General features: G+C 41.3%; 2 protein-coding genes across 5 annotated transcripts in view; both read left to right on the top strand.

The window, feature by feature from the left end:
- Nucleotides 1-21,357, top strand: part of PDE11A (phosphodiesterase 11A) — a 126,797-nt gene extending 105,440 nt beyond the window's left edge. For 3 of the 4 annotated variants that reach the window (XM_052675772.1, XM_052675774.1, XM_052675775.1), the window contains exons 18-20: nucleotides 2,255-2,329; nucleotides 3,644-3,727; nucleotides 14,729-21,357. In XM_052675772.1, coding sequence (XP_052531732.1) covers nucleotides 2,255-2,329; nucleotides 3,644-3,727; nucleotides 14,729-14,890 — 321 coding nt within the window. In that variant the 3' untranslated portion in view covers nucleotides 14,891-21,357. The remainder of the gene's footprint in view (nucleotides 1-2,254; nucleotides 2,330-3,643; nucleotides 3,728-14,728) is intronic. The other variant, XM_052675773.1, reaches the window with a different exon arrangement.
- A 361-nt stretch (nucleotides 21,358-21,718) lies between these two features.
- Nucleotides 21,719-24,246, top strand: IFT70B (intraflagellar transport 70B). The gene has a single exon (XM_052675969.1). It carries the CDS (start codon nucleotides 21,756-21,758, stop codon nucleotides 23,748-23,750), a length of 1,995 nt encoding a protein of 664 aa, XP_052531929.1. The 5' UTR covers nucleotides 21,719-21,755; the 3' UTR covers nucleotides 23,751-24,246.
- The last annotated feature ends 2,621 nt before the right edge of the window (nucleotides 24,247-26,867 follow it).

Raw genomic sequence — 26,867 nt, 5'->3', positions numbered from 1 at the left:
CTCGTTGAAGTCTAGAACAAGTTAGTAGCAGGTTGGGTAGTGAGATAGAGTTTTGGAGGAATATGCAACATAATGAAGCAGATAGGAAATATATCAGCACAACCGGGTGTAGGTGAGCAGCTGCAGTGAATTTGACAGGCGTAATGTGAAAGTGACAGCTAAAAAGATGAGCTGAAGATGAGAAGCTGGACAAGCGAGCTAGCTATCAAGGTAGGAGCAGCCAGATTTCTTGAACAGGGACACAGAATGTAATGGCAGATGAAAGGGAAGGGGCTTGTGCTCCTCTACAGCAGTACCAAAATAACATGCACACGTTAACCCGGTAAAGAAGCGTTTATGAAGTGAGGGCTTCAGCTCAGTTTGCAGTTTTGTCTAATGAGTCTTTCTTTTTTGCTTTTATAAGCAGACTAGAACAATAGTCCTTTTAAGACTATTATCTCTTCTTGTCCAGAATGTGACCACCACAAGAAATCAGGGAATTTGCTCTTGTTATGCAGTAGGAAAATAAGTCACAAGCCCTTAAAGTGCCACTTAGCCACTGCTGTAATTTGTGCAAATTCTCCTCACTTTTCCTCTTTACCCCTGTGAGGTTCTCAATTTTCCTTGACAGCCAAAATATCAGGGAGGGTCTGTTTCCCATGCTGTGAATCTTTGTGTTATGGTGTTCAACGTTCTGGCAATGTGTTCTTTATTTTTATCATTTTTGAGGTTTGCAAATTGAAAATTCCCCTGAAGCCTGGTGTACAGATTTACTTAGTATTGAAAAACCCTGAGTGAAATATTAGCTGGTTGAGCAGAGAAGCTAATCAGTGCACAGAAGAAAAGTAGAAGCAATAGTTGGACCTCAAGTGTACATAAAGGAAAAAAATATGAAAAGCAAGGGAGAAAGAAACTGAAGTATATGCATAAACAAATAAAGATGCAATGTATGAAGAAAAATATTAGGAAGAGAGGACAGATAGAAGAGGGAAAGGGACACAAGGAGAAATGTGATCAGAATAGCAGTGAGACAGGGATGAGACTACATTTTGATTATTTTTATGCAGTGCACTTGGCAAACACTTAATTGCTGTTAAGTTGTTAAATTATTCCTCAGTCTGGAGCATTGATCCAAAATTTTATTAGTGTACTGGGATTACATACGTTATAAAGTTCCAAACTGCGTGATAGCCTGGTTCAAGATTTAAGAGTTCTTTATAACACCACTTCACCTATTTGCAATTTATTTTGGTACTCCCTATTTCAAGTTTAGCAAGCTCAGGATTTGTGTATGTTAGATACTGTGCAATTGCTAGATCAAGAAATGTTGAGACTTATAAAGCGCAGGTTCTCTTCGTTCACCTTGTTATGCTGTGGTGTTATGAAATCATGTCTTACCTCAAAATCACTTGAAAACTATAAGCAGGCATGACAGGAATTTTAGGAACTGAATTCTGATTTCAGTGAGTTTCCTTTTTTTTCTTCAGTATCTCATGTGTCACCTGTGCTGACTTTCTAAGCCTTGCGTTCAGAAAGGGCTGTTATATCAAAATTGTTCAGTGTTTGGTTTCTTAAAATTCCTATTAATTTTGTTATTAAATTTCATGTACTTCTGAGATTCTATGCTGAATATTCTATTCTATGCTGAGTAGAATAACAATCTTCGTTCACAAAAATCAGAAAAGGCACATTCCAACTTCAACCTGCAATGTGTTGCTTTGGATTCAATATGATAATCGTAGTCTGAGCTCATATGTACTGTAGTGATGACAGTTGTGGGGGGGAAAAAAAAAAGAATAAGTCTAGTGGGGAAAAAAACTTAATGATTTTATATTAAATTACGACAACAGAGTGAAGTTCTTTATACAGGGCAACAGCCTGTAAATACCCCAAGAGCTCTTACACATTTTACAAAGCACTTTTACAGACATAATTACGTGTTCCAACAAGAAGCTATCATTTTCTATTCTGTTCTCAATACTTGACTAAGTTGCACACAACTACAGAGTGCTGCCTCCACACTGCACTGTCTTTCCCCAGTTGATTCCCTTTTCAAAAGTGATAAACATGACTCTTACGGGTTTTGGCTATTTATATCCACTTCTGTGCCCCACTCTGAAAAGTATACGAACATGTGCCTGACACCAGTCATGCAACTAGGGCTATTAACTTCTTTACAGCAAAGCACAGACTGAAGTCATGGTCTAAGCAGAACCTTAGTACCCTAAAAGTTATGTTACGAGTCCTCTAAAGTTTATTGTGATTTGTATTTTAGGCAGCTGAGCTGGTAACCAGTGAGTTTTTTGAACAAGGAGATAGAGAAAGATCTGAACTGAAACTCATTCCTTCAGTAAGTATTTATCACTTCTGAAATATTTATTTAAATAGGATAAGAATATAAAATTGGATTCTTGGAAAAAACAACAACGACTGCATTTTGGTATGAAATAAATATCTTTATATAAAACAAAAGCTCTCTCCAATAAGGAGGTGCACTGAAAGCCACACATAAAAAGCAGTATAGGCAACAGAGTCACTTTTCCTTTGAACCCATCTCCATTTTCTTTACCTTCTCGCAGGTTTATTCTGTCATTCAATTTTTTAGGCAACAGGTATTATTTTTAATAGATGAATTCAAATAAAATGACGATATGCTTATGGAAATTAAGCTGCTGCTGTCTGCTATGTGTTATTTGATATATCAATCTTAGCTTCATGTCTTACTTAGATATTCTGTGTGATAACTGTATGTCAGAAAGAGCAGGACACAACTAGAAGTCAGCCAAGTACTTCATATGTAGAGCCTAGAGATGGTGTGAAGGGAAAGAAGGAAACTAAGTTTTCTGAGGAGACATCAAGCTGGGGGCAGATGAGCCTAGAATAAGAACAGACTTTCTAATGAAACACCAGAAAGATTTAAAATTTGGGATTTTCAGAGAATAAAAGAAGAAATTCAGTGAATGGTACGGATGAGCCACTAGAAGGAGGATTAAGATTCTGTAGAAGGAAAAGCTGCTGGACTAAGTGATCTCCTACAGGGTACAGAGGAAACTCACATTCAAACCCTTGAGAATTCATTTTCTTCCATCTCCTTTCATAGAGCAGTACAACCAATAATTGTGCCTCTTAAACATCAGCTTAGGTCTCTCTAACTTACTCTCTGTGGAGTGTAGAAGGTCACTGAATTAGGATGTTTCCAGAAGAATAAATTAATAACTATTCCCCAGGTTGGTCTGTTGACTCCCCGTGCTTTGGCTTCATGGCCATGGCTGGTTTTCCAAAAAGAGTCTGTAGTTGGGAGGGAGGGAGGGAGCCAGCCCAGACCTCATGTGAGAAAAGAAAAAAAATCTGCTCAAAGATATCTACTTTACATCTCTACAGGAGGTTTCTTTCCATCTCAACCCCAACCGCAGAACATTTATTTTACATTATAGACTTATAAAAGTCAAATACATTCACCCTACAAATTTAGAAACAGAAATCAAAATAAACAGTTTGTTTTTCATGCCAGACAAAGCAATAAGAAAGATTGCAAAGACTGACTATGGTTTACAAAATGTTCTGGTTGTAACAATTTGATCATGGCTCTGAAGCACTAGATGATATGCCTGTAAAATACTCTGGTGTAATAAACCATGACAGTTTTGTTCCCTTCTCGATTCAGGCCATTTTTGATCGGAACAGGAAAGATGAACTACCCAGGTTGCAGCTCGAGTGGATTGATAGCATCTGCATGCCATTGTATGAGGTAATTTTTACTTACTGCTCCTGTAGAGCCCAGAGAAGATTGTTCTTGCCTCTCTAAGGAAAAGAGTTTGCTTACTGTGCAGCCTTGAAGGCCCCAGGAATGCTTTATCTCTCTTTGCGTTTAACAAGAGACTGAACTCTATGCAGAAATCTTCAGTTTCCCTGAAGACAGTTTTATCTGTAAATATAATTTCTCTCTGAGTTATGAAAGCTGTTAAGGTAACTGTTCATTTTGTTTGAGACAAACTGATTCTTGTGGCAAGGTGTGTAGTGCTCAGCAGGGTGGTGCTGATGGGATGGACACACCATGTGCTGCTGTCAGCCCTGTGCCTGGGAACACATCCAAATACAGGTGATCCAGGTGATGCTCAGGGCTGAGCCTTCGCACTCCCTTCTGGTTCCTTTTGAAATTGTTGAAGGACTCCCTAGGCCAAGCCTTTAACGTCAATGACAAGTGATTTGTAGTTTAACCTATGTGCTGTTTAACTGGGAGCTTAATCTTTTAAATGTTTCTGTACAGGTTGCTTGGATGTTTGGTATATGGTATAAATGCTCAAGTACTACTTGGTTGGGCTCTGAATAATGTTTCATCGGATTAAACTAGCTTTGGAATTTAACTTGTGTGTAACATGAACTTCACCATTTCAACTTATTCTCTCTTATCTGCACAGAAAGCAGAGCTACAGAGCTACACAGGCAGAATGATAAATGGAAAATGACACTATAGAAACTTAACCATCAATAACTGTGTCAGCCAGAATTTTCCTACATGCTGAAACCACAGAGACCACCTTCCATTTTATTAAGAAAGATGATGCGCTTCCTACCTGCTCTACCTCATGGCATTTGAGATTGCCACTAAAGAAGGGGCTGGCCAGTAGCAAAGGCAACCCCAGTTGTGTGACAGCAAGAATGTGAGGTGGGCTAATGCTTTGACAGGAAATCCTGTTTCTTTCTCGTGTCAGTCTTTATCAGTATAAAATAAACTGTAAATCCATAGGTTTCAACCAATTAAGAGAAGGCAAGCACAGGAGACCCATAGAAAGTTACATTTTTTTAAATACTAACCTTGTCTTTGACACCAACAGGTAGGGAGAACTGACACTGGAGAAAAACTCTTTAAAAACAATGTTCCCTTCAATATAATAGTTCACATTACACTAGAATGCATATTATATCAGAATTCATAATTCATGATCTGAAAAAGTACAATAAAGGAGGAAAAACTGATCATCAGACCATCCTCTGCATGAGAAGACTAGATCTGAGCGCTAATGCTCTGGTTAGTTAGCTCCATCTTAGCAGGAGATCTCTGGAGAATATATTCACAACTGATTTCCCTGTTTTCTGCTGTCTTTGTATCATGCTGTGCAGCTATTAGCCTGCTGCTCAACAACTTAAAAAGGAGACACCATCAAACCTGGAAGTCATTGCAGCACCAGCCTTAGGGGTAAACAGAAAACTTGATGTCACAGTATCACACTGCAGGAGATTCTCTCTTGAACATGTAGTCAAATTTTAATTTTCATAGCCAGCTTAATCAAACCTCAATACACATCACATCAGCAGTGTAGTCAGGCATTCTAAATCTTCTGGTTAGGGCTGCATGAGCACACTCTAACTATGACAAAGTCCTAGATTCTAGTTTATTTTTTCCTTTCTAAATATGTTCTTTAAAATTCTAGCCTCTATAATCTGTTATTGGGACTGCATGTGGGGACAGAATGGGTTACATCATTACAAGTGCAACATAAAGAGGCAGAGTGGCAGCTGACAAATTAGTAAAATCTTAGCAGTACTTATATAGCTTACTAGCACAAAGCTTTTATAAGCAAAACATTTGACACTTGTTTTGATACCAAAATTACAACATTAAGTCATAAAGAACAAACTCAAGGCTTTTGCATATAATTACTTCATGCAAGTGATGAAGTCCTGGATCTATCTGGACACATCCTGGTGTCCAGAGGCCTAAAGAGAGCTCTGCAGGGAAACGCACGCATCCATACCAACACAGCTGCTGAGGCAGGACTAATGCTGTGCTCCATTTTACTTGACACGCAGACAGCAAAAGTGGTCTCTACTGTCTGCAAATGCTGGGAACTCTCACTGAAGTCAGATTGGAGTTTTTTGCTTTGACAAGATCAGTGGAGGCCCCTAACGTAGTCCTAAGAGTAAACTATTCTTGGCAGCTCTGGATTTTTGAAGCGTGCAATATAGAAGGAACTTCATTACCTAAACTTAAATGAGCACTCTGGTGGCATTGGCTGTGCTGCAACAAACTGCACCTTGTCCACAGTCCAGGCTTATGAGTTTAGTCATATACCAGAGCGCCCACAGAGAACATTTGATAATTACAACCTTTAGTATGCTTTACAGAGCTTTAGAGAGAGTTCTGGCCTCCCCCTGCCTTACGCTTTTCTCCTCCTTTCTTGAAAGATTCTTTGGGACTTTATCAGTCTTCTGGGGAGATTTGGCACTATCAGCCTCCTCTGTATGCATCTACTTGCTTTTCTGCCTTTCCTCAGAACAGCTCTCAACTTTGAGGTGCAGTTTTTCTCCCAAGAGAAGGATGATTAAGCCTCCTTCAACAGGGAGAGGGGTGTCACAGCAGTGCATACGCACACAAGGAGATTTATACCTTTGCTCACCTGGCTGGAACTATTCTGATTTTTGGGGTATTTTTTTTGTAAGAAGTTTTAAAAGCAACTAGCAATTCCTCAAGATCTGTGAACCTTCTGCTAGCCATCATGAAAAGGTCTACAAAATGTGCTTTATAAGTTAATGTGGAGCTTGAAGCTGAATATATGTAGATACATAATAACTGGGATATTAAAAAAAATTATATACAGATTTCCCATATCAGAGCATCTAAATCAAAACCTGTTTGTGTTTGCTCTGTAAGCATGACTCTGCTTTTGGCACAAGGTAAGCTGTGGCTCTGCTCCCTCACTGCCCCATAAATGCTGCTTGACTTGGGAATTAGGCCACCTCCAGTATCAAAGTGCCACAGTAATAAAATCTGTTTCCTCCATACTGTGTATCAAAGGACTGTGAAGATAAAAGCTTCCCAATTTTTTGTTCATTGCTTTTTATTACACTTGGGACATTATAATTTTATTGAATTTACTTTTTTGCTACCGCAGTGATCAGAATATTTTTATATGACAGTAAAGTTTTTGCCTTGAATAGCAGAACTGCCACACATTTACTCTGAAGTTCTGATTTTAGGGGCTTTAGTTATGCTTTACTGCATCACATTTGCTCTTCATTCAAAAATGTTAGCAAAGAAAGCATTAGCCAGTAGACAGACGAGAAACAAGCATATTAGAATAATCATTTGTAAGGAACAATACATTTCTATGATCTGTAGAGCATTTCAAATACACTAATGTAGCTTCAATATGAAGTAATCATCCCCTTTTTTTTCACAGAACACGGTATAAAGGGGAATCACATGCAACTCAAGCAGAAAATCTAAGATATCCCACTGAAAATAAAACACTATGGCTACACTGACAGCTGCATTCACTGTACTGAGAAAGCACTCTGTACCTATTTGGACATAAACGTTCTTGTAAGATGTACAGCATTTCAATCATTAAGACAAATTACTTCTCTGAACCTCCTGTAAAGATACTAAGAGTTTCAACACCAACAGATTCCTGCCCTTAACTCTATGGCTTGCGCACACCTAATGCAGGACCAGTTGCACATTTTTTCTGACTCAGATTAGATTTCTCTGTGGGGAACAGATGGAGCAGGATAGTGAAGATCTTACTCTTTTTAATCATTATTTTTCCTCACAAACAACATCAAAGCATTAGTGATTCACTTCAAAGAAAAGACACTAAGAGCAGCCCGGCTCTGTTCACAGCATTGTTAGGCAGAGACAGTAATGCTGTGAATAGCAGGGCCAAAGGCCATGCACTCTGCTTCTAGGCAGATAAATACATAGTCAGGTAGTCAGTGACGATGACAGCAGCTATTTAAATTTAAGGGAGATGTCTTTGTGGAAGATAAAGAAGCTCATGGCTTATACAACTTATGCGTGCCTGAGGTTGCCCTGCTCACCTCTACCTCCCTGCTCAGTTGAGCTGCTCCATTTCAGAGCTATTTTTAGTGCTATTCAAGATTTTCTTGGGTAAGGAGAGCTTTTAACACATAATAGCATGTACAAAATTGAATTTGCGTTACTTCATTCTAGATTCTAGGGAAAAAAAAAATCAAGAAAGAGCAGAAATATTTATTTTAGCAAGTACTTTAAATGTACTAGACTTTATGTGGAAGGACAAAGCCTACCCTTATCACACTGACGTACTCAGCAAGAAATCTAATTGCTTTGTCTACAACTTTACAACGGCACACACAGTGGATATGCCTATCTTCCTACAGTCTGGCCTTGTAATTAAATCCATTTTTTGGGTAATTCCCCAGTGGTGATGTAACTGCAAGAAACATTTATTCTACTCATTAGCAGACATTAAAGGCACAGGGTAGTATCAGTAGAGCTTCTACAAAAAAAAAAAAAAAAAAAAAAAAAAAAAAAAAAAAGTACAGAAGTCTCCAATGTCCATGCTTTTATTTCTCCAGTTCAAAAAATTGACTTTGACACCTGAATTAGGACTGCATGTGCATACATTGATTATTTTTTTTTCCCAAAAGTTTATACTCTACTTACAACTAGTAGTCAAAAGATTAATATTTCAATATTCCTTTGCAGAAGAGAAGGAAAGATATGCTTTAGGAATCACTCTTATACTGCCATGTCCTGATACAGCCCTTCCTCATTTACTAAGACTATATTTTTCCCTCAGACTCTCAATGAAAATTTTACATAAGGAAATATCATAAGAAATTCAAGGTTTGGACCATTCCTCTAGAAGTCCAGGATGGGTTGTATGGTATGACTTAGACCTTACTCAGGCAAGAGTCTCTGGATGTAGCCAAAGCTGTGTTTCAGTTCCAATGTCCTCTCTGCATAGTCACAACTAAGACATTTAAAAAAAAAATTATATATATCTGTGTGTATATATATATTTATATATAAATATATATATACACACACAGAGAGACATAATTTATATATATATATATATAATTATATATATAATTATTTATATATATAAAACAGGGAAGATCTTATCTGTATGAACATTTTGGTAATGGCTTGCTGTACCTGGCACTCACCTCAAACTGAAGTTGTTGGCACAAAATTCAGAGTGCCACTGTTCTATTTGTTTGCATTTAGTCGTGAGGAAAGGGTAGCCCTGGTAGGAAGCTGTTCACTAGGAGCAATAGACAGGCATTCACCAAAACGTGTACCCTAGTTACTGAGAACTATTGTAATAACAACAACAGAAAGAGTGGGTTTAGGAAGTTAGATCTAAGCTGCTGAGAAAAGCGTGTTAACAGAAAGAAATTTGATGAATTTGTGCATGAAAATGCACACTTCCAGCCGGGCTAACATCTGATGCTTGACTTGGACACAGAGTGAGAATAATGCATCTTTGCTTCCTGGGACTCCCTGGCTGACAAGAATTTGTAAAGTAGGTAGGCTTAGGATGCAGACTGTGATACGCTATGGACTGAGGCTGCACAGATATTGGCAGATTAAATTAGCCTCTCTCTGTTGCAATCCAGGAGGTAAGATTATCCAAGAAAGAGCAGGTGCAGCATATTCTGCTGTGTTTGTGAGAAATCTGCTTCAGAGGAAATTTAATCAGGCAAATTGTGCCAAACGCCAGTGCTGGCAGGAGCTGGTAGCTAAGGATTGTTTCAGGGATAAGGGTTTGTCCCAGGGAAAGGAGACTTTCTTACTCTCTGTAGTCTGGAAATAGCAGCTTGGCTGGGTTCAGCACATTTGTTGCCCTACTGCTTGTTTGCTAATAATGAACCTAAGTGAGGCCACCTGAAATGAAGGCACTTGGACTTTTCAGAAAACTCAGGTACTCTGACTATAAAACAACTTCCAGTAATTAATTGCTGTTGGCAACTTCAGGAATTTACAATTTTTCCCAAATTGCTTGGAAGAAGAAAGAGAGGAAACATGTTTCTCTTCAGAAAAGAGCACCTCAAATTACTTCTAAGTCATCTGATACCAAAATACCTCAACTGAAAGAGCAAATCATCAACTGAGCATTTGAGAGATACAGAAGAATGAATATTTGCCACTGGCTTCAGTGAAAGTAGGCTTCATGAAAGGCTTTCACCACAATCTGTGAGAAAATTGAGTAATTCATAACACTGCAGTTTGTGTTGCTGTTTTACTTAGGATTATCTGCCCAATGTTTTGCGAAGGACAGGCAGTCACGTATGGAAATGCACATACAGATTTGAGGAAGTAAACCAAAATGTTGGCAGATAAGGTAGAAGAGACAGCAGATAGAGGGAACTCAAATTGTACAGCAAATCTGAAAGAAGATAAATGGATAATTTAACAGCCATTCAGTTTTCAAGAAAGATGAAGCACAAACTACATTGCATCAGAAAAGGACTAGAAATGATGATGGATGAGACACTTCAAGTAAGTGTTTAACACAACAGAATCACAGTTGCCTGCAGAATTCCCAGCTGAGGGCAAATTCAAAGAACTAAATGAGGATATGAGATTGATACGGTTTGAAAAGTTTTTCAAAATCCATTTGATAGTAAGGCAGAAGGCACTGATTGGCTGCTTGGTTAAAATGTTGAAAGGAGAAGGGGTAGAAACATTTTGGATTTTGCATGCTTCAGATGCAGAACCAAAACCATAAAGAGCAGAGCTAAACAAGTTATTTATGGAACTGAGTAAAACCTCAAATTATTATGAACATGTGAATCATTTGCAACTGTAGCAACACATCTGTCAAGCTACTTCAGTAGGTACCCAGTCCCTCAATATTACTCTCCCCTTTGACAGCAAAGTATTGATAGTAGTCAGAGTACAGTTTGCTACCTGAAGAACTCTGTATCTATTTCCCTCCCTGAAGTACGCTGCACATCACACCACTGGACAATCAATTAAACCTCCTCTCAAATACAGTACTGTCATCTATTTCATCTGGAACCCAATGAAAACGTATGACTCTGAATCAGTGGGGCAAATAATTAAGTCACACACACAACATCAAAAGGTTCACAGAACTTAATCTCTGATGCTTCTTTATATTGTATCTTCTACGTGCTGCCTACAGAAGGTAGAATTTTATCTGTCTTCTTTGGTTTCAGTACACAGGCTTGTGTGCAGAAATGCTTTTGGTTTTTCAAAACATCTTCCATCAAGTATATCATAAGGATCAAATCTTTGGATGACTGCAGTGCAGGTTCCCTTTTATCTGAACTATTCTGAAGTTCAAGGATTTTCAGATAGATGGCTCACCTTTGGCCTACATATTCTTACATGAAAGCCACTTCAGCAAAACTCAGGAGTCCAATTCAGCTTTGCTGTAACTGGTCACTACTCTCTTGACTTCAGCAATGCTTCATGTGCTTATACACGAGGTCTGAATTTATCCCTGTGGCTCCTCGGTCACTAGTCCTCCCTTCCAACTCAGAAACTGCCTACATAATAAAAGTGATTCATTAGAAACCACTGGGTTCCAAAGCAGAGTGAACGCTGCGACCTATAACTTTTTGATATGTGCTCAGTCATAAAACTGAATTTATATGGTCTTATTCCATAAACTCACTTTACAAATATTAGACCCACAGCCATACTTCCACGAGTCATAATCTTGTCAAAGTGCGCAAGTTAAACAACTGGTCAATATTTGGGCGAGAACCTAAATAAATAAATAAAACAATACTCTGGAGGTACTGCAGTGTTTGTAAGCTGGGGCATGCTATGTTCCCCCTTAAAATGATGCCATATGACTCAAAGAGCACAACAGTGTTGTATTTGTGTAAGCAATAGTTAGTTTTCAGCCACATCTATGCTGCATCCTGGCTAGTTCAAACAATGTGTTTTCCAGAGATGAAGCAGATGCTGATGCAGTCTTCTGTCCCCACCACCCTGGAGCCAGATGATCTACAAGCAGTACATAGTCACAAAAGCTGCCTATATCACTGAAGGTGGTAGAAAAAGTCAGTGCTATACAATAACTTTCTGAGAAACAGCTTAGTTACATACCTGAGGTAATGCATGCCTACAGAGGAGGACTGCAAATCTATTTAGCCTTTCCTAGTGCTGGAATGGGAGCCACTGGTGGGACTGCTCTCCCAGCATGCTTTATCAACCTGTGATAATGAGCAGCTATTACAGGAAAGGGGATGAAATGGGAAAGTTTCCAATCCCACACCGATCTCTGTGTAGCAAAGCAGCTGCACTGCACAGGAAGGAATGCCTGCAGGCAGGGGACAGGGACTCTGGATTTGTCCCACAGCCCACCTGCTGCACCACAGAGAACTGAGGAAAAGGGCCATTTCCAAAGTTTCAGCATTATTTGGAAGTATCCTATGTCAGACAGCTGTTGAAGACCAAACCTCTTCATATTGAAGTGAAGAATAAATTGGGCCTAAGAAGCTGAGTAGCAAATTAGACAGATCACTAGCAAAGCAGTTTGTACAAGGCATGCATCAAAAATAGAGGCATGGAAGAGCAGTACATCAAGAGGCTTTTGTGCAATAAAATCGAAAGTAAAAAGTGCAGCCAGGAGGCAGAAAACCCTGACTAGGTTACAGCCAAATAAACCTAAATAGCTTTAGGAATAAATTGGTGATTTAATCCAGATCAGGAGCAGGTGCTCTGAATGTAATTCAGTAAATGGTCAAGAACCTGCCAGAAGGGAAAGAAATGTGTTGCTTTTGAGATAATTTCCCAAAAGCTTCATAAAAGAAAATTGATTACTGGTGTTTAATAATTAAAACAGAGCCAGAAATATAGCAATCAAATGAGTTTTTAATTACATCTCAAGCAGAAGTAAAATCCAATTTGTGTACTTTGTACCAGAAAAGTCCTACTGAAATGCTTTGGTAACTGGAAGAAAAATAAAAGCTAATTTCCATAGGAATTATAGTAGTTGGTTTAATTAAAAGACTAGATCAGAATGAAAGAGTCTTGAAGTGAAAGGATACTAAATCCAGAAGCAGCGGTTTGAACATCAAATCAATGTCTGAATAAAGATATTTCATGGAGTAAGTGCAAAATCTGCACTTTCGAGTAGCCCTAATCTAAATTAGTGTAGAACAAAATAAAGTTTTTTAAAATTACACTATATATTTTGTCAGCATTCCATAGAATTAATTGCTTGTACTGTGGTAAAACTGAATATCAAAGACATGGTTTATTCCTTCTAAAATATTCCTCTTGACTTATTTTCATCACAGTTAATGTTATTAGTTAACCATTCTGGTTATGCATACATTTCTAACAAACAATTTATTTTCGGACTTTACAGCTCATAAGATTCAGTGATTATGGGGTGCAGCTGCTTAGAATCATAGAATCATCAAGGTTGGAAAACACCTCCAAGATCATCTAGTCCATCCATCCACCAATCAGCAGTATTTCCACCACTAAACCATGTCCTTTAGTACAACATCTAAACATTTCTTGAGCACCTCCAGGGAAGGCGACTCAATCACCTGCCTGGGCAGCCTGTTCCAATACCTCACCACTCTTTCAGAGAAGACATCTTTCCTAATATCCAGCCTGAACCTCCCATGGCACAACTTGAGGCTATTCCCTTTCATCTTATCACTAGTTATGCCGGAGGAGAGAACAACTCACAGCTCTCCACAATCTTCTTTCAGGTAGCTGTAGAGAGATATACTGCTTCTGGTCTCCTAGGGCTTTGGGTGTCTATGGCTGCAGGCAGTGCATAGCCAGTTGGCTTCAGCATCTCAGGCACCCACGGTCCTCCTGGCACCCTTGGTTGTGGGACGTGATGCAGACATGCACATCAGAGGCTTGTCGTCTCCTACCAGCAAGCTCAGGAGATGGATGCTAGCTTTGCATACGCACAGAAAGGATCTGCTAAGTTGCCATCAAAATGAGAATGCCTGCAGTGTTGGCAGAGGCAGTGCAGGCATCAAGGAAACAGCAGTGAGATCCTTAGAGAGGTCTAGCATGCATTACTCCCCTCCATTTTTGATTCAATTAAACCAGGTTTGGGGAATACATAACAGTCTGGAATATGGTGCTCAAAAGAGGGAACCGTGAGGTCTGGTGATAGGAGTGTTACTCACGCACAGCCATCCCAGAAATAGCATGAATGCCACCAGAGAGCAGTGCTGTCCGTGGCAGAGACCACTGTCAGCTTTGCCTCTTACTCCAGGCCCAAGGTTGCGTAGGTCCTCACCACACTCTCAGCAAATAATTTTAATTAAATTTGCTTTAACTTCCACACAAATCAGCTACTTACTCACGGCATGATTTTATAGAAGTGCTGAGCATTCATATTTCCTACTGAAGTCAACTGAAATTGCACTTTTTCAGCACATCTTAAGATCAGACCATTAACCCTTAATTATCATATAATAGCTCAATTAAAAATTTACCAAGACTTACTTCAATAGCTAGCCAAACTACATGGTTTGCAAGCTAGCAATAAAACATTCAGTTCTTAGTGCTGTGTGGGCTCTGGGGGCCATTTAAACTAGCTGTTGTTAAATCTGCTATTTAAAGCAGAAAAAAAACAACAACAACAAAACTCCTTGCCTTCTCACTAGTTCATAGGCAGCAAGCAGGAAGCCCCAGACACTGGGGATGCTTCAGAAGGACCATCTTCAAGGCCTACAAGAAAGCCAAAGTAGTTGAACAGCAGTTTTGCCACTTTATGTGGTTTTTTTTGTTTGTTTGTTTTTTTGACATTTTTGGTGGATTACTTAAAGCCTCAGGTCAAATGAGTATAAGATAAAGAAATCCCAAATGAAATGAAAAACTACCTACAAAGAATTTACAACTGGAGGTGAGAAGGGTGAGGGCACAGTGCAGATCGGGTTCTTTTTATCATGTAACTCCCTGGACCATCCATCAGCAGACTGGAAATACTAACTTTTTTTCCTCTCTATTTTTATCCAGTGTCTTGTGAAGCTGAATGTGAAACTGAAGCCTATGCTGGACTCTGTGGCAGTAAATAGAGGTAAATGGGAGGAGTTGCACCAACAAAGACTTCCTTCTCAGGCAGCATCCTCATCCTCCTTTACCTCTACCTTTACCATGTCTCTCAAAGACATAAATTAAGCCTGCAAATGTCAGTGTCTATTTATGATAAAAGCCGTCTGAAAGGATTTCAAAAGCTTTGGCACACCATTTTTTTAATTTTTTTTTTATTTTTTTAAAGAAACATTTTCACAGATATGCTTAATTGATCGGATGGTATCTTGATGGCAGCCTGGTTTGCTATTACTTCCCTTCTGAAGGGAAGGCCTGCAGCAAGATTACACTGGTTTCCAAAGCGACAAGAACGACTTAGCACAAGAAACATTCATTCAGCTCTGCTACATTTCAGCTGCTACCATAAAAATCTGTAAAACTGACAACAGACTGAAATATAAGAACTCACAACTTAATAAAATTAATAATACAGAGCAGAACTGCAATATGAGGTGGTCAATTCATATGCAAGAAGCTGCAGGAAAACACAATAGTATGTAATTGCATTGTTGTTTTGCATCTCTTCAGTACAGTTATGAATCCATTATGCCTGCTTTTATGATGTTCCTCTCTTCCTTCCTCTTTTATGCCTAGATGTTCTGAGAAGCCTGCTTTGTATTCTAAAGAAGTATTTTTTTACAACAACGCTTCTTAGTGATTGATCAGGGCCTTTAGAATTGCCTACCTTTGCTACATTTAAAAACAAACTTTATTATCTTTAAAAATACCAATCTGTCCCTGCTTCCCTGAGAAATTCATACTAACAATGCAGTAAATTTCTCAGCAAGGGGAAGCTTGCATTAAAACAAAACACTGCATGCTAATTTTAGAGGTTGTTTTTTTTTTTTTTTTTTTTTTTTTAAATACACCTTTAGCACTTTTTTTTTTTTTTTTTTTTTTTTAAATTTACAGTGTACCCTAAGGGAAAAAGTAATGGGCTTCAATGAATATAGAATAAAAAGGAAATCTGCTGCCTTATGCTTCAGGTTTATATTAAATTGAAAACTGGACCATGGATGAACCTCTCCAGTATAATTTGCAGTGGAAATGAATATTTTAAAATGGTAAAGTTAAAGAATATTATCATACTGAACTGACTACCTCTTACTTTTCTTGCAGTACTTTCAGTACACTTTAAGATGATGTTATTACAGCTAGCACAGCGCTAGGCTCACACATAAACATCTGTGGTAGAGGGGTTCTTTAAAGTTCAATCAAAACCAATAGGTCACAAAACCAAATGCGTTCAGCTCTGTGTGATGACACTGATACTATGTGAAAGTTGGTCTCCTTCCATTAGTGCACAGATCACTAGTGCAGCAAAGCTATGGCATCTGAACTGAGGATGCCTTCTCTGCTGCGTGATGGGACCCAAGAGGAGTCATGTTGCAGCGCTTAAGAGTTCCCATTCATGGGAGAAGAAAAGCCTTTGTACTCATTGAAAATGCCATAGTGAATATAGGCTTGTCTGGCAACCAAAATTAAAGCTGAATTTGGATACATTTTACACCTGTGATGATGTTCGTTTGCTTCATTGAATAACCTTGAACTGGCACCAGCTTCACAGAAACCAGAACCTGGCTCAACCAAATGAATGCCAAAAAGAGCCTCCCTGCTTCCCTGTGAAAAGGAGTCCTTCTCACCTTTCAAAAGCTGACATCTGTCTGACAGTCAAACAGAAACAACAAATCTGCTGAGCGCTCCCTTAAGTAAAAACACAGCCCAAAACAAAACCAAAGTCCTCTGTGCTACCAATCACGTGTACAGGGGAATAGGTGGAAGTTTCAGTAGCCTTACAAACCAACCTGTTACCATGCAACTGAACCATATCACCTTCTCTATCCAATGAAGCTGCGTAGGAGCAGAAATACAGAATGCACAGCAGTGAACGTACACATAAAATGGAAATGCTTCTGCTATTATTTTACCAGTTTTTTTTCTTTCCTGAATAAAGATAGATGCAGGATAGTAAACAGCAAGACATGTGTAACTTGTAATGCATACTTTATGGGGGAAGCAGACACCAGGAACTGACACAGTACTGCTGGCTGGTACACAGAGCTTTCCTGAATTTTGATATTGCATATTGCTACATGTAACATAATTTACAGCACATATCCTGAAGCTTCCCCCAAGGTTGAGTCTCCCCTCGTTTCCTCTCCTTTTTATTGGCTTCAGTGCACTGTTGCCCATGGCAACTCCCACGGCAGTGATGGGAATTCAGCACCGCACCACCTGACATCCAGCTGAAGCTCTAACAATGTCAACCATCAATCAAGTGACTGTTTGTAATTGCCTCCATCTATTTCTCCTGTCTTTGGGTAGCTCGGCTATTGTGGGTCAAAATCCAGAAAGTGCTGACTAATGTTATGGTTCTGTTCCTCCATCACAAGGAAGAAAATGAGAGAGCACAGTTAGATCTTTATCAAATTGTTCTCAGGCAAAATGAGGCAGCCCTGCTGAAATCAGGGGGGTCACAGCAGCATATCACAGAGCAGAATTTGGTGTCTGAAAGTTATACAGTTCAATATTATTATTTTATAAAAGCTTTTTTTTTAATATATATACAGCTTAGGAATCAGCAAAAGATCCACATTTTTGAGAGAAAAGGAAAACTCTTCAAGGAAGCAAAAAAGAATCAAATTCCAAGTTTCTCGTATTAAAAAGGATAGAAAACAGTTATTAATGAGTGCTTACAAGCTTTATAGGCAGACACTGTATCTGCTTTTCATTCTCTCTGACTCCAAAACATTCTTCCAGCAATTTGGTCAGTTTTGACACTGTCCTGAGACACACACAGCACAGATGAGATGACTGGGGGTTATGAAGTCTGAATTCTTTTTTTTTTTTTCCCCCCTCCTTTCCCTGCCCAATGCACAAGATCACAACGCATGAGATAGGCTCCATGGTTGCATATAAAGCACAGGGCCAGCAGGGTGAGGACAAAGGCAAGCAGGACCGAGATCCCACTGTTACCTAGGCCAGTGCTGGTAGATTGCTGCTTGGCCTCCCCCTGCAGATACCCACCACATGCAGTGGCTCAGTGACAGAGGAGTCCTCCACTTCTCTGCCCCTGCTGTCAGTGGAAATTTTGCCTGCAACAGGGACTCAAGAATTTGCAACTACAGTGCTAAAATGGAGTTAGCACAAGGTGCATCCATAGGAGCTGCATTCTCCTCAAAGGTGCTCTGATTCAGTTTAGTTCTAATGCAATCTTCAAAAATAGTTCAGGCCAGGCAGCATTTCCACTCAGGATTCCCACTTGTGAGACTGCTTACCAAAATGAACCCTTCCTCAACAAGGAAGAACAGATCTAAACGCTATAGCATCACCTAGGACAACCAGGAAGATACCTGGCATTCAGATCCTGTTTGATTCAGAGCGAGCTTCAAACTACAGGTGCACCTTGCTCCCCAGAAGGAGGCACAAGGGCAGCCTGTTTCTGCCCTTCTGCTGAAGCCCCTTACTCATGCTTATCGAGGAGATGGGACAATCAGCTGTATGGTTCCTGCTTCATGCCTGGGGAGCTGCACAAGGCTAAAAAGCACTGGTAGAAGAGCTCAGGAGGGGCTCCAGTGTGCATCCTCCTAGGTTAAAGAAGAGCCCAGCAGTACAACTCTGCGACCACACCAGGAAGCCAAGTACTGCTCAAGGCTCAGAGAACTTGAACTGGAGACTCTCCTATGGAGCAGACAGAAGAAGGATTTCCCACCTCCTGAGAATGAGACAACCAAGAGGTACTAGCCATAAAAGACAGTTTGCCCCAAAACTCTGATCAGGCCTTTCTTCCAGCCTAGGACCCACAAGCAAAACAAAACTTCCTAACTCGATCAAGACCTAGACAGCTGCTTCTGGCAGGACAGTTTGGTGTCACATACAAGGTTAGGCAACAGTACCTCATGAAAGTTTAATCTGGATGCCTAATGTGGCAATCAGACACGTAACTCCCCATGCAGCTCTGTCTTAGCCAGCTTGCTCTCCTTTGCCAGACCAGGGATCTTGCTGAGAAGGTCATTAGTATGTTTAGTACCCTGCTGAAAATAACTAGAGCGTAGATGAGTGTGTTTCTTTTTAGCTCAGGTATTCATTCAGATGGTGTCCTTGGTATAGCAGCTGCATTCTTGGGACTGGTGTCCTTGCTAATTGCTCCTCCTTATAGTGCACTGCTATTTCATAATGTGCCCGTAGTTATCAGCAAAAGCCAATACTAGTATTCACAAATTGTTTTTGAAAACTGCAACCAGCAGTGCCTAAGATAATTTGTAATATTTAGACTAATTGATCCTAATAGAAAAATGGGAGTGTTTCAGTCTACAGGCCAAATATTTATTTTTCCCTTCATACAGTTAAACAATTGGAGTTACAGACAGTTTACGCATTGAGTGCAATTTTAAGACAGGTTTATTTTAAGGCCATGTAAAATATTAATAGACACTTCCAATGCTTAGAAAGATCTGGGAAAGAAAATGTAAGAGTAAGACTTATTTTTTTCATTGGCTTTGTCAAAGAAACTGATTATTTCAATAGTAAAATGATGTGAATGGTTTCTAAGAAAACGGAATTGGAGGTAAATAGCAGGTGAAATGAGGGATTTTCATTATCTGAATGTGACAGTATTGAAATCTGTACTGTGTATTGATCTATATCTTTTCTTTCTTAGAATATCTCATATTTAATTACCAATTTATAAGCGTGTTGGAAACTGCATCTTACAGTAGAGTGGAGAGTACCACTGTGAGCTCTGAACCTTCATGTATGGGCAACAACAGACACATGCACACAAACAGTGTGTGCACTTTCTAATGAAAGCGCATCCTACTTACTTTTGAAAATGCACAATAAATATCCTTGCCCCCTTTTTCCCTTCTGCATTTTAAGATCATTTCCCTCATTGTTTTGCTTTAGTAGATCAAACAACGCTGATTCAGCTTTTTAAAGCATGTTTTTGAAATTAACAATCTGGTTTTATTGCTCTCTCTAAAAATAAATAAATAAATAAATCACTTAATTGTTCCTGTGATTTTGACTTTTGTTTGTTTCATTGAAAGTGTCTCGTCAGGATGAATCAAAGCTGTATATATTGATTTGTGAATCACACAAATAGAAGAACAATGAAAACACATGGAACCGAACAGCTCAAATATAACTTTTGAAACATGACCTTGCAGCAGTCATTCCTGGGAAGAAACCTAACTTCACCTGCTGCACTTGGCACTATTAGGGAACGACCAGAAACCAGATCAGGCCAAAGACCTCAACAGAACTTTTTACTTGTATAGAAATTATATACATTAGTACAAGTCAGTGACACCAGATGTAGCACTACTCAATAGAAACACCGTATCTACTTCCCTCCAAGGAAAAATTACTGCTGAAATAAGCAATTTCAGAAAAGTAAGAAAATATTTGATCTACTCCTTTGAAGTAGGAGAGCTGTCATATTCTATTAAGATACAAACATCCTTCCATCAGCTTTCACAAATTTGAGCTCTTAATGTATTGTAAAAGGGAAATTTCATATTCACAGAGTACAATGCATCAATAAAGTACTTCCCATCTTGTGTCCCAAGGTAACATGTTTAACTTAAGCCTTTCTCTTACAGTGTAACTGCTCAGAAATACTTAAGGCTATTACTGAAGATTTATAAAAAAAAAAAAAAAAAAAAAGATTTGGAAAAAATGTATATCAGTAAATTTATTTAATTTTACTTTTTGTGCTTCTCAGCTTCAGGAAATACTGAACTGAGGAAAACATTCAGCTCTAGGTAGTATTTTAAGGACAAGAGATCTATTCTAGCTGATGTGGATATTATTATTAAACATTTCAGTTTACTGCTTAAAAGATAAAGCACAAGGGGGAAAACAGAAAGCAGGCAAATATAGATAATGCAATTTCTTTATCTGGCATAAGGTCTCATTTGCGTCACAGCTGCTAGAAAAACAAGGACACAGCCATGGCAAACCCATCTCGTTCTGGCACTGAGAACCTACTTAGCACTGCTACCAGTAATTAGCACACAGCAGAGGCTTGAAAGCACTGTAATAAACAATGAGAGGAAAAGAAGAAATGCTGGGAAGGCAGAGGGGACATAAGAGCATGCAGTCATGGGCATCCAGCACTCGTATGCATCTGGTGCTGCACAGAGCACAGCTGCAGCCCACAGCCCCCTCACCAGCACAGTCAAATAGCAGCATCCAGGCTCAGCACTCCCACAGGCAAGTCCTGATTCACTCAGATCCACTTCTCCCCATCCCATGCTGCCCGGTGTGCCTGAGGGGTGGACACAGCTGAATTTACCAGTGCCTCCACCTTGGTGCAGCCTTGTCCTAACCCTAGCTACACATCTCTTCCATTCCCTGCTGCTAGAGCGCAGACGAGGCCAGTGAGGGTAGCACATCGCTGCCCTGGTGCTTCGGCCTTTCCAGAGAGCTGAGCAGGGTGAGCAGAGGAAGCCGTTTTCCCCAGAGTGACAGATGATGGCGATTCTCGGTGACTGGAGGCAGCTGCTCCAAGTCTGTGATCAGATCCATGCCGCTAAATACAGAGGCCAGAGATGGCGTACGTTTGTTTAGCAGCTGAATTCAGCCCCTACAGCGGTTTGCACGGAAGCACGAGCTGCGCTTGGGGGTAGAGAAAGCCTTTTAGTGGCTTAGGTCTGCCTTGATTAGAATTGTGTGGCAATTCACGGCCTGCGGGCGCTGGGCGGAAGGGTGGCCCAGCCTACGGGCCGTCCCCGCAGGAGGTACCGGCGCAGCGTGGAGCCCCACAGCCCACGCGAAACGGCCCGGGCCGACTCCTGCCTCGGCGCGCCGCACTACAACTCCCAGTGCGCCCCGCGCCGAGCCGATACCCCGCTTCCGGCGCGGGAGTACTTCCGGCGCGGGGGCCGTTGCCACGGCAGTGAGGGGCGCCGCACGGCTTCACCCTTCGCCTGCTTCCGGCGCGGCAGCCATGGGGGCCCCGCCGGTGCCCGACGGGCAGTACACGGCCGCGGTGTACGGGCTGATCCGTGCCGGACGCTGCGGGGAGGCGGCGGCGCTGCTGAGCCGCGAGCTGCAGAGGAGCAGCCGCTCGCGGGGCGGCCTCTCGCTGCTGGGCTACTGCTACTACCAGCTGCAGGACTTCGCCGCGGCGGCCGAGTGCTACGAGCAGCTGGCGGCCCTGCACCCCGAGCTCGACGCGTACCGCCTGTACCTGGCGCAGGCCCTCTACAAGGCTGGGCTGTACGCCGAAGCGCTGCGGGCCGCCAGCCCGCTGCTGGACCGGCCCTCCTACCAGGGCCGGGCCCTGCGCCTCCAGGCCGCCGTCCACTACGGGCAGGGCGACCTGGCGGCAGCCAAGAGCCTGGTGGAAGAGGCGCTGGCCGCAGAGAGCGGCCTCGGGACGGCCGAGGACCCCTCGGAGCGGGCAGACGCCGAGATCAACCTGGGCTGTCTGCTGTACCGGCAGGGGCGGCACGAAGAGGCCGGCGGGAAGTTCGCAGGTGCCATGCAGGTGCTGGGCTACTGCCCGGAGCTGTCCTACAACATGGCGCTCTGCTGCTACGCCACCAAGCAGTACGCCCCTGCCCTCAAGCACATCTCTGATATAATCGAGTGCGGCATCCACCAGCATCCCGAGCTCAGCGTGGGCATGACCACCGAGGGCATCGACGTGCGCAGCGTGGGCAACACCCTGCTCCTGCACCGCACGGCCCTGGTGGAGGCCTTCAACCTGAAGGCTGCCATCGAGTACCAGCTGCACAACCGGAAGGCGGCCCAGGAGGCGCTCACCGATATGCCGCCGAGAGCTGAGGAGGAGCTGGACCCGGTCACGCTCCACAACCAAGCGCTAATAAACATGGACACCCAGCCCACAGAGGGCTTTGAGAAACTGCAGTTTCTTTTGCTGCAGAACCCCTGCCCACCAGAAACCTTTGGAAACTTGCTGCTCCTCTACTGCAAGCATCAGTACTATGACTTGGCAGCTGACGTGCTGGCAGAGAATGCCCATCTAACCTACAAACTGCTCACACCTTACTTGTACAACTTCTTGGATGCTGTTATTACTTGTCAGACTGCCCCTGAGGAGGCTTTCTACAAGCTGGATGACGCAGCAGGGATGCTGACCGAGCAGCTGAGGAAACTCACAAAGCAAATACAGGAAGCTAGGCAAAACTGGGATGATGAAGCTGTAAAAAAGGCTGTTAATGAGTATGATGAGACTTTGGATAAATATATACCCGTGTTGATGGTCCAGGCTAAAATTTATTGGGACATGAAGAACTACACAATGGTAGAAAAGATTTTCCGCAAATCAGTGGAGTTCTGTAATGAACACGAGGTATGGAAGCTCAACGTGGCTCACGTACTTTTCATGCAAGAAAACAAGTACAAAGAGGCTATTAGCTTCTATGAGCCAATAGTTAAAAAGCACTATGATAACATTCTTAATGTTAGTGCCATCGTGTTAGCTAATCTCTGTGTTTCCTACATCCTGACAAGCCAGAATGAAGACGCAGAGGAGCTGATGAGGAAGATTGAGAAGGGGGAAGAGCAACTGTCCTATGATGATCCTGATAAAAATATCTACCATCTTTGTATTGTCAATCTAGTCATTGGTACTCTTTATTGTGTGAAAGGAAACTATGACTTTGGTATTTCGAGGGTCATTAAAAGCCTGGAGCCATATAACAAAAAACTAAGCACTGATACATGGTATTATGCCAAAAGATGTTTTCTGTCCTTGCTAGAGAACATGTCCAAGCACATGATCATGCTACGTGACAGTGTCATTCAAGAGTGTGTCCAATTTCTGAAGCAATGTGAACTGTATGGAAGAAACATCCCAGCTGTCATTGAGCAGCCCCTCGAGGAGAACAGGATGCACAGTGGGAAAAATACCGTTACATATGAAGCCAGGCATTTGAGGGCACTGATGTATAAAATTGTGGGATGGACTGCATGAACAACATTCCTGTACAGTACAAAAAAAAAGAACCTTGTGTCTGTTTTTTTCCTTAAGCTTGTGAGATGATGTTCACCCTGGTATAGTTTTCTTGATTGCTTATATTTAAAGATTTGTATTCTGTATTTCAACAATTTTCAGTGTAACATTAAATATATGCTCAAATTGAACATGTACGAAGTAATTGGAGGCATTCTCAGTCATGTCAAATACACCTTAAGATGTGCTGATCAAGAATTTCCCTACAGAAATATCATAGAACATTTTATAGATGAAAACTCTATCCCCGTGACAGTTTGACCAAGTTTCTTTGTTAATTGGCAGTTTAAAATAATTTGCAATCCATCTCTTCTAGCACAGATACTGAAGAAACAAAGTTCTCTAGTTTGTGCCAGTGTGTGAGAAGTTTCTCTTCTGCTTTTTCTGAGGTATTCTTAATATGCTGCACATTATGTTGATTGTATACTCAAACATTAAAAAATGGCTTTGTAATTAAAAAAAAAAAAAAAAAAAAAAACTGCAAGAAATATCTTTTCCTAACTCAGTAATTGTATGTGAGTATTCATGCAAGTTGAAGATGTAATGCAAGGACTAAGAATATATTTGGAGGAGGATATGGTAGGATTAGGAAGATGGAGCTGAGTTTTACAGAAAACATAGCCCTTTCTCCCACAAAAGCTGCAAGAGACTGCTGCTGGAGAGCACTCTAATTGCATGCTATGTTAGCAGGTTAACTACATTCCTACACCTCCAAAAGTAAACTAGAGGGTAAGTCTCAAGCCTTAAGACAGGCACCCTTGTCTCCCCCTCCTCTACTGCAATGCCTCACACCCCTGTGCCAGGGCCTGCCAAGTAGCAGCTGTTGCCCTGCAGATCTGTTTGGCAGCACGTGCTAACTCAATAAGCAGCCCTTCCTTTGAAGCCTAGGCTGCCCCTTTGATCCAAACACCACTCTTAAAGTACACAGCATCTGATAGAAGACCCTACAAATGTGCAATTATAGTTTCCATAGTTCTCAAAAAGCATATGATTTCATGTGAAATATATCTCTTCAACACATCATATCTCTCTCACATTTCATGTGAAACACATCTTGTATTAGACGAAAGAAATCCACTCTTCAGTTTCGTCTTTGTATTACTTACAATTCCTGCTTCTCTAATATCTCTCTGAAATCCTATTTATTCCTTATCATCTCCATCACATCCTATTATCAAACATTTTATTTTATCCTGTGTTCCAATACCTATTTCACACACAATACATGTCCTACACAAACTGAGCAAACACATTCTAATCAAAACACCTTTCACTTTTGTTTTTTAAATAGCAGTCAAATATCCGTGGCTTTAACGCATTTGCTTACCTTTGATCCAGGCTCCCTGAGAAGTTGTGGGTGAATTTCAGAATCAAACTGCAGGTCTCTCTGAATCCATTTTCCATACCATGGTTTACCTGCAAAGAAAGGACAATGTTCTTGAAAGTTGCCCTCCTGGCAAGTAATTGGATACTTAATCCTTGCAGGGTGTAAATGGAGATTGAGCACACCTGTGATCCATTGCAACATAGCAAATCTCCTTCACTCCAAGAGTGAAACTCAACATGGCTGAGCATATCCCCTATATCTAAGAGAGATGGCTGTGGGTTAGTCAGTGTAACAGTTCATTCCAAAATTCCCATAACAAAGTAAAATCAAATCTAGCACAGCTGTCTTCAGTGTCAACAATGAGAAAATGTTCTGCTGGGGGCAGATGAAAAAGTAGGCAGCAGTATGTAGCAAGGTGCCCTGAAATGGCCTCTGTAGCTTATTACCGGTCCATAAAGCCATCCAGGCCCTATTAGGATGATATTAAATATTTTCCACAACCGAGGAGACCTGTGATTTCAAATCTTGTTCACCTTCATGAAACACAGCAGCAAGCTGTAAAGTATGTTTTTAATTTACAGTGGAACTGTATTTTATATTATGCAGCACAAACAGCATGACCTTTAAAAAGAGGTCTTCAGGAGTCACACCTCGTAACAGAGTACGAAGTACAAGCTGTGGGCCCTGGCTGAGAGAACACCAGAGCTTTGTCTAATACTCGTTGCATGTATTCCTTAGAAGTCATTGGACATTTGGAAAAAAAAAAAAAAAAATCACATTGCTGACTGGTATCAGCATGAACACTGAACATTCAGACAGGATGGAAAGCAAGTTAGACATGTATCCATGGCGAGTTCTGATGCACCTCTCCTATTCCCATCAGCTGCTGGCACAGGATTCTCAGCCACAGGGACAAAGGGAGCCATGTTCCCTGCACTGTGTCTGCCTTTCCTGTTCTTCCCAATTGTAAGGGACCAACACCCCTACACCTGCAGCAGTGCAGTCTACAAAGCAGTATCTCCTCTCCTGGAAGGGGATGCAGCTCAGGCAAGTGGCTCTAACACACACCTAGTGATGGCAGTGCTTGTGAAGCACGTTGTCTGCGGTCCACAAAAGCAACATGCTCAGCTACAACGCAGAAACAAACCCTTTGCAGCAGCTGGAAAGCTCTGCCTATAGGAAGCTCTCTAGAGCCAAAATCAGCTTAGGATTTATTGAATAATGAGCTGCTTTCCATACTTAGGAAAAAAAAGAAAAAGAAAAAAGAACCCCCCACACACACAAGCAAGGAAATGGAAATGCAGCTCCTCTGTTGTACAGGATGCGAGTGTTTCAGAAAGTGTGGCTAGAGGGCACTCCACATCTCCAGAATGCACTCTGTCCTATTGCAACAAATCAGGCAGACCAACACAAACACCGGAAAACCCTGAGAAAAATGTCAGCAGCAATATTTCCGCCTTTCTTCCCTTACGTCACATTTTTATCTGCTTTTCCTCTCAAAGTGTGGTGTGCTGCCAGGACTGGCCTATACCTAACCCATGACTTCTTAGTGAATTCAGTGATGCTGAATGTGATGAACCCAAATGTCAGGAGGCCTCTGGTGCCAAAATGAGAGAGGGAAGAGGCAGAACTGAGACATGCCAAGAGAGGATCTGGGACGCAATTCCTCCTCTACTGCTACATTGGGACTTCATGCAACGCATGTGCTGGATCTCCTCTACCCTGCAGCATTTCCACTCTGAGCACAAAGC

This window comes from Tympanuchus pallidicinctus, unplaced genomic scaffold, assembly GCF_026119805.1.
Source record: "Tympanuchus pallidicinctus isolate F22 unplaced genomic scaffold, pur_lepc_1.0 scaffold15, whole genome shotgun sequence".
Lineage (NCBI taxonomy): Eukaryota > Metazoa > Chordata > Aves > Galliformes > Phasianidae > Tympanuchus > Tympanuchus pallidicinctus.
The sequence above is the reverse complement of the archived record's forward strand: the minus strand, read 5'-3'. Positions and strand labels throughout refer to the sequence as shown.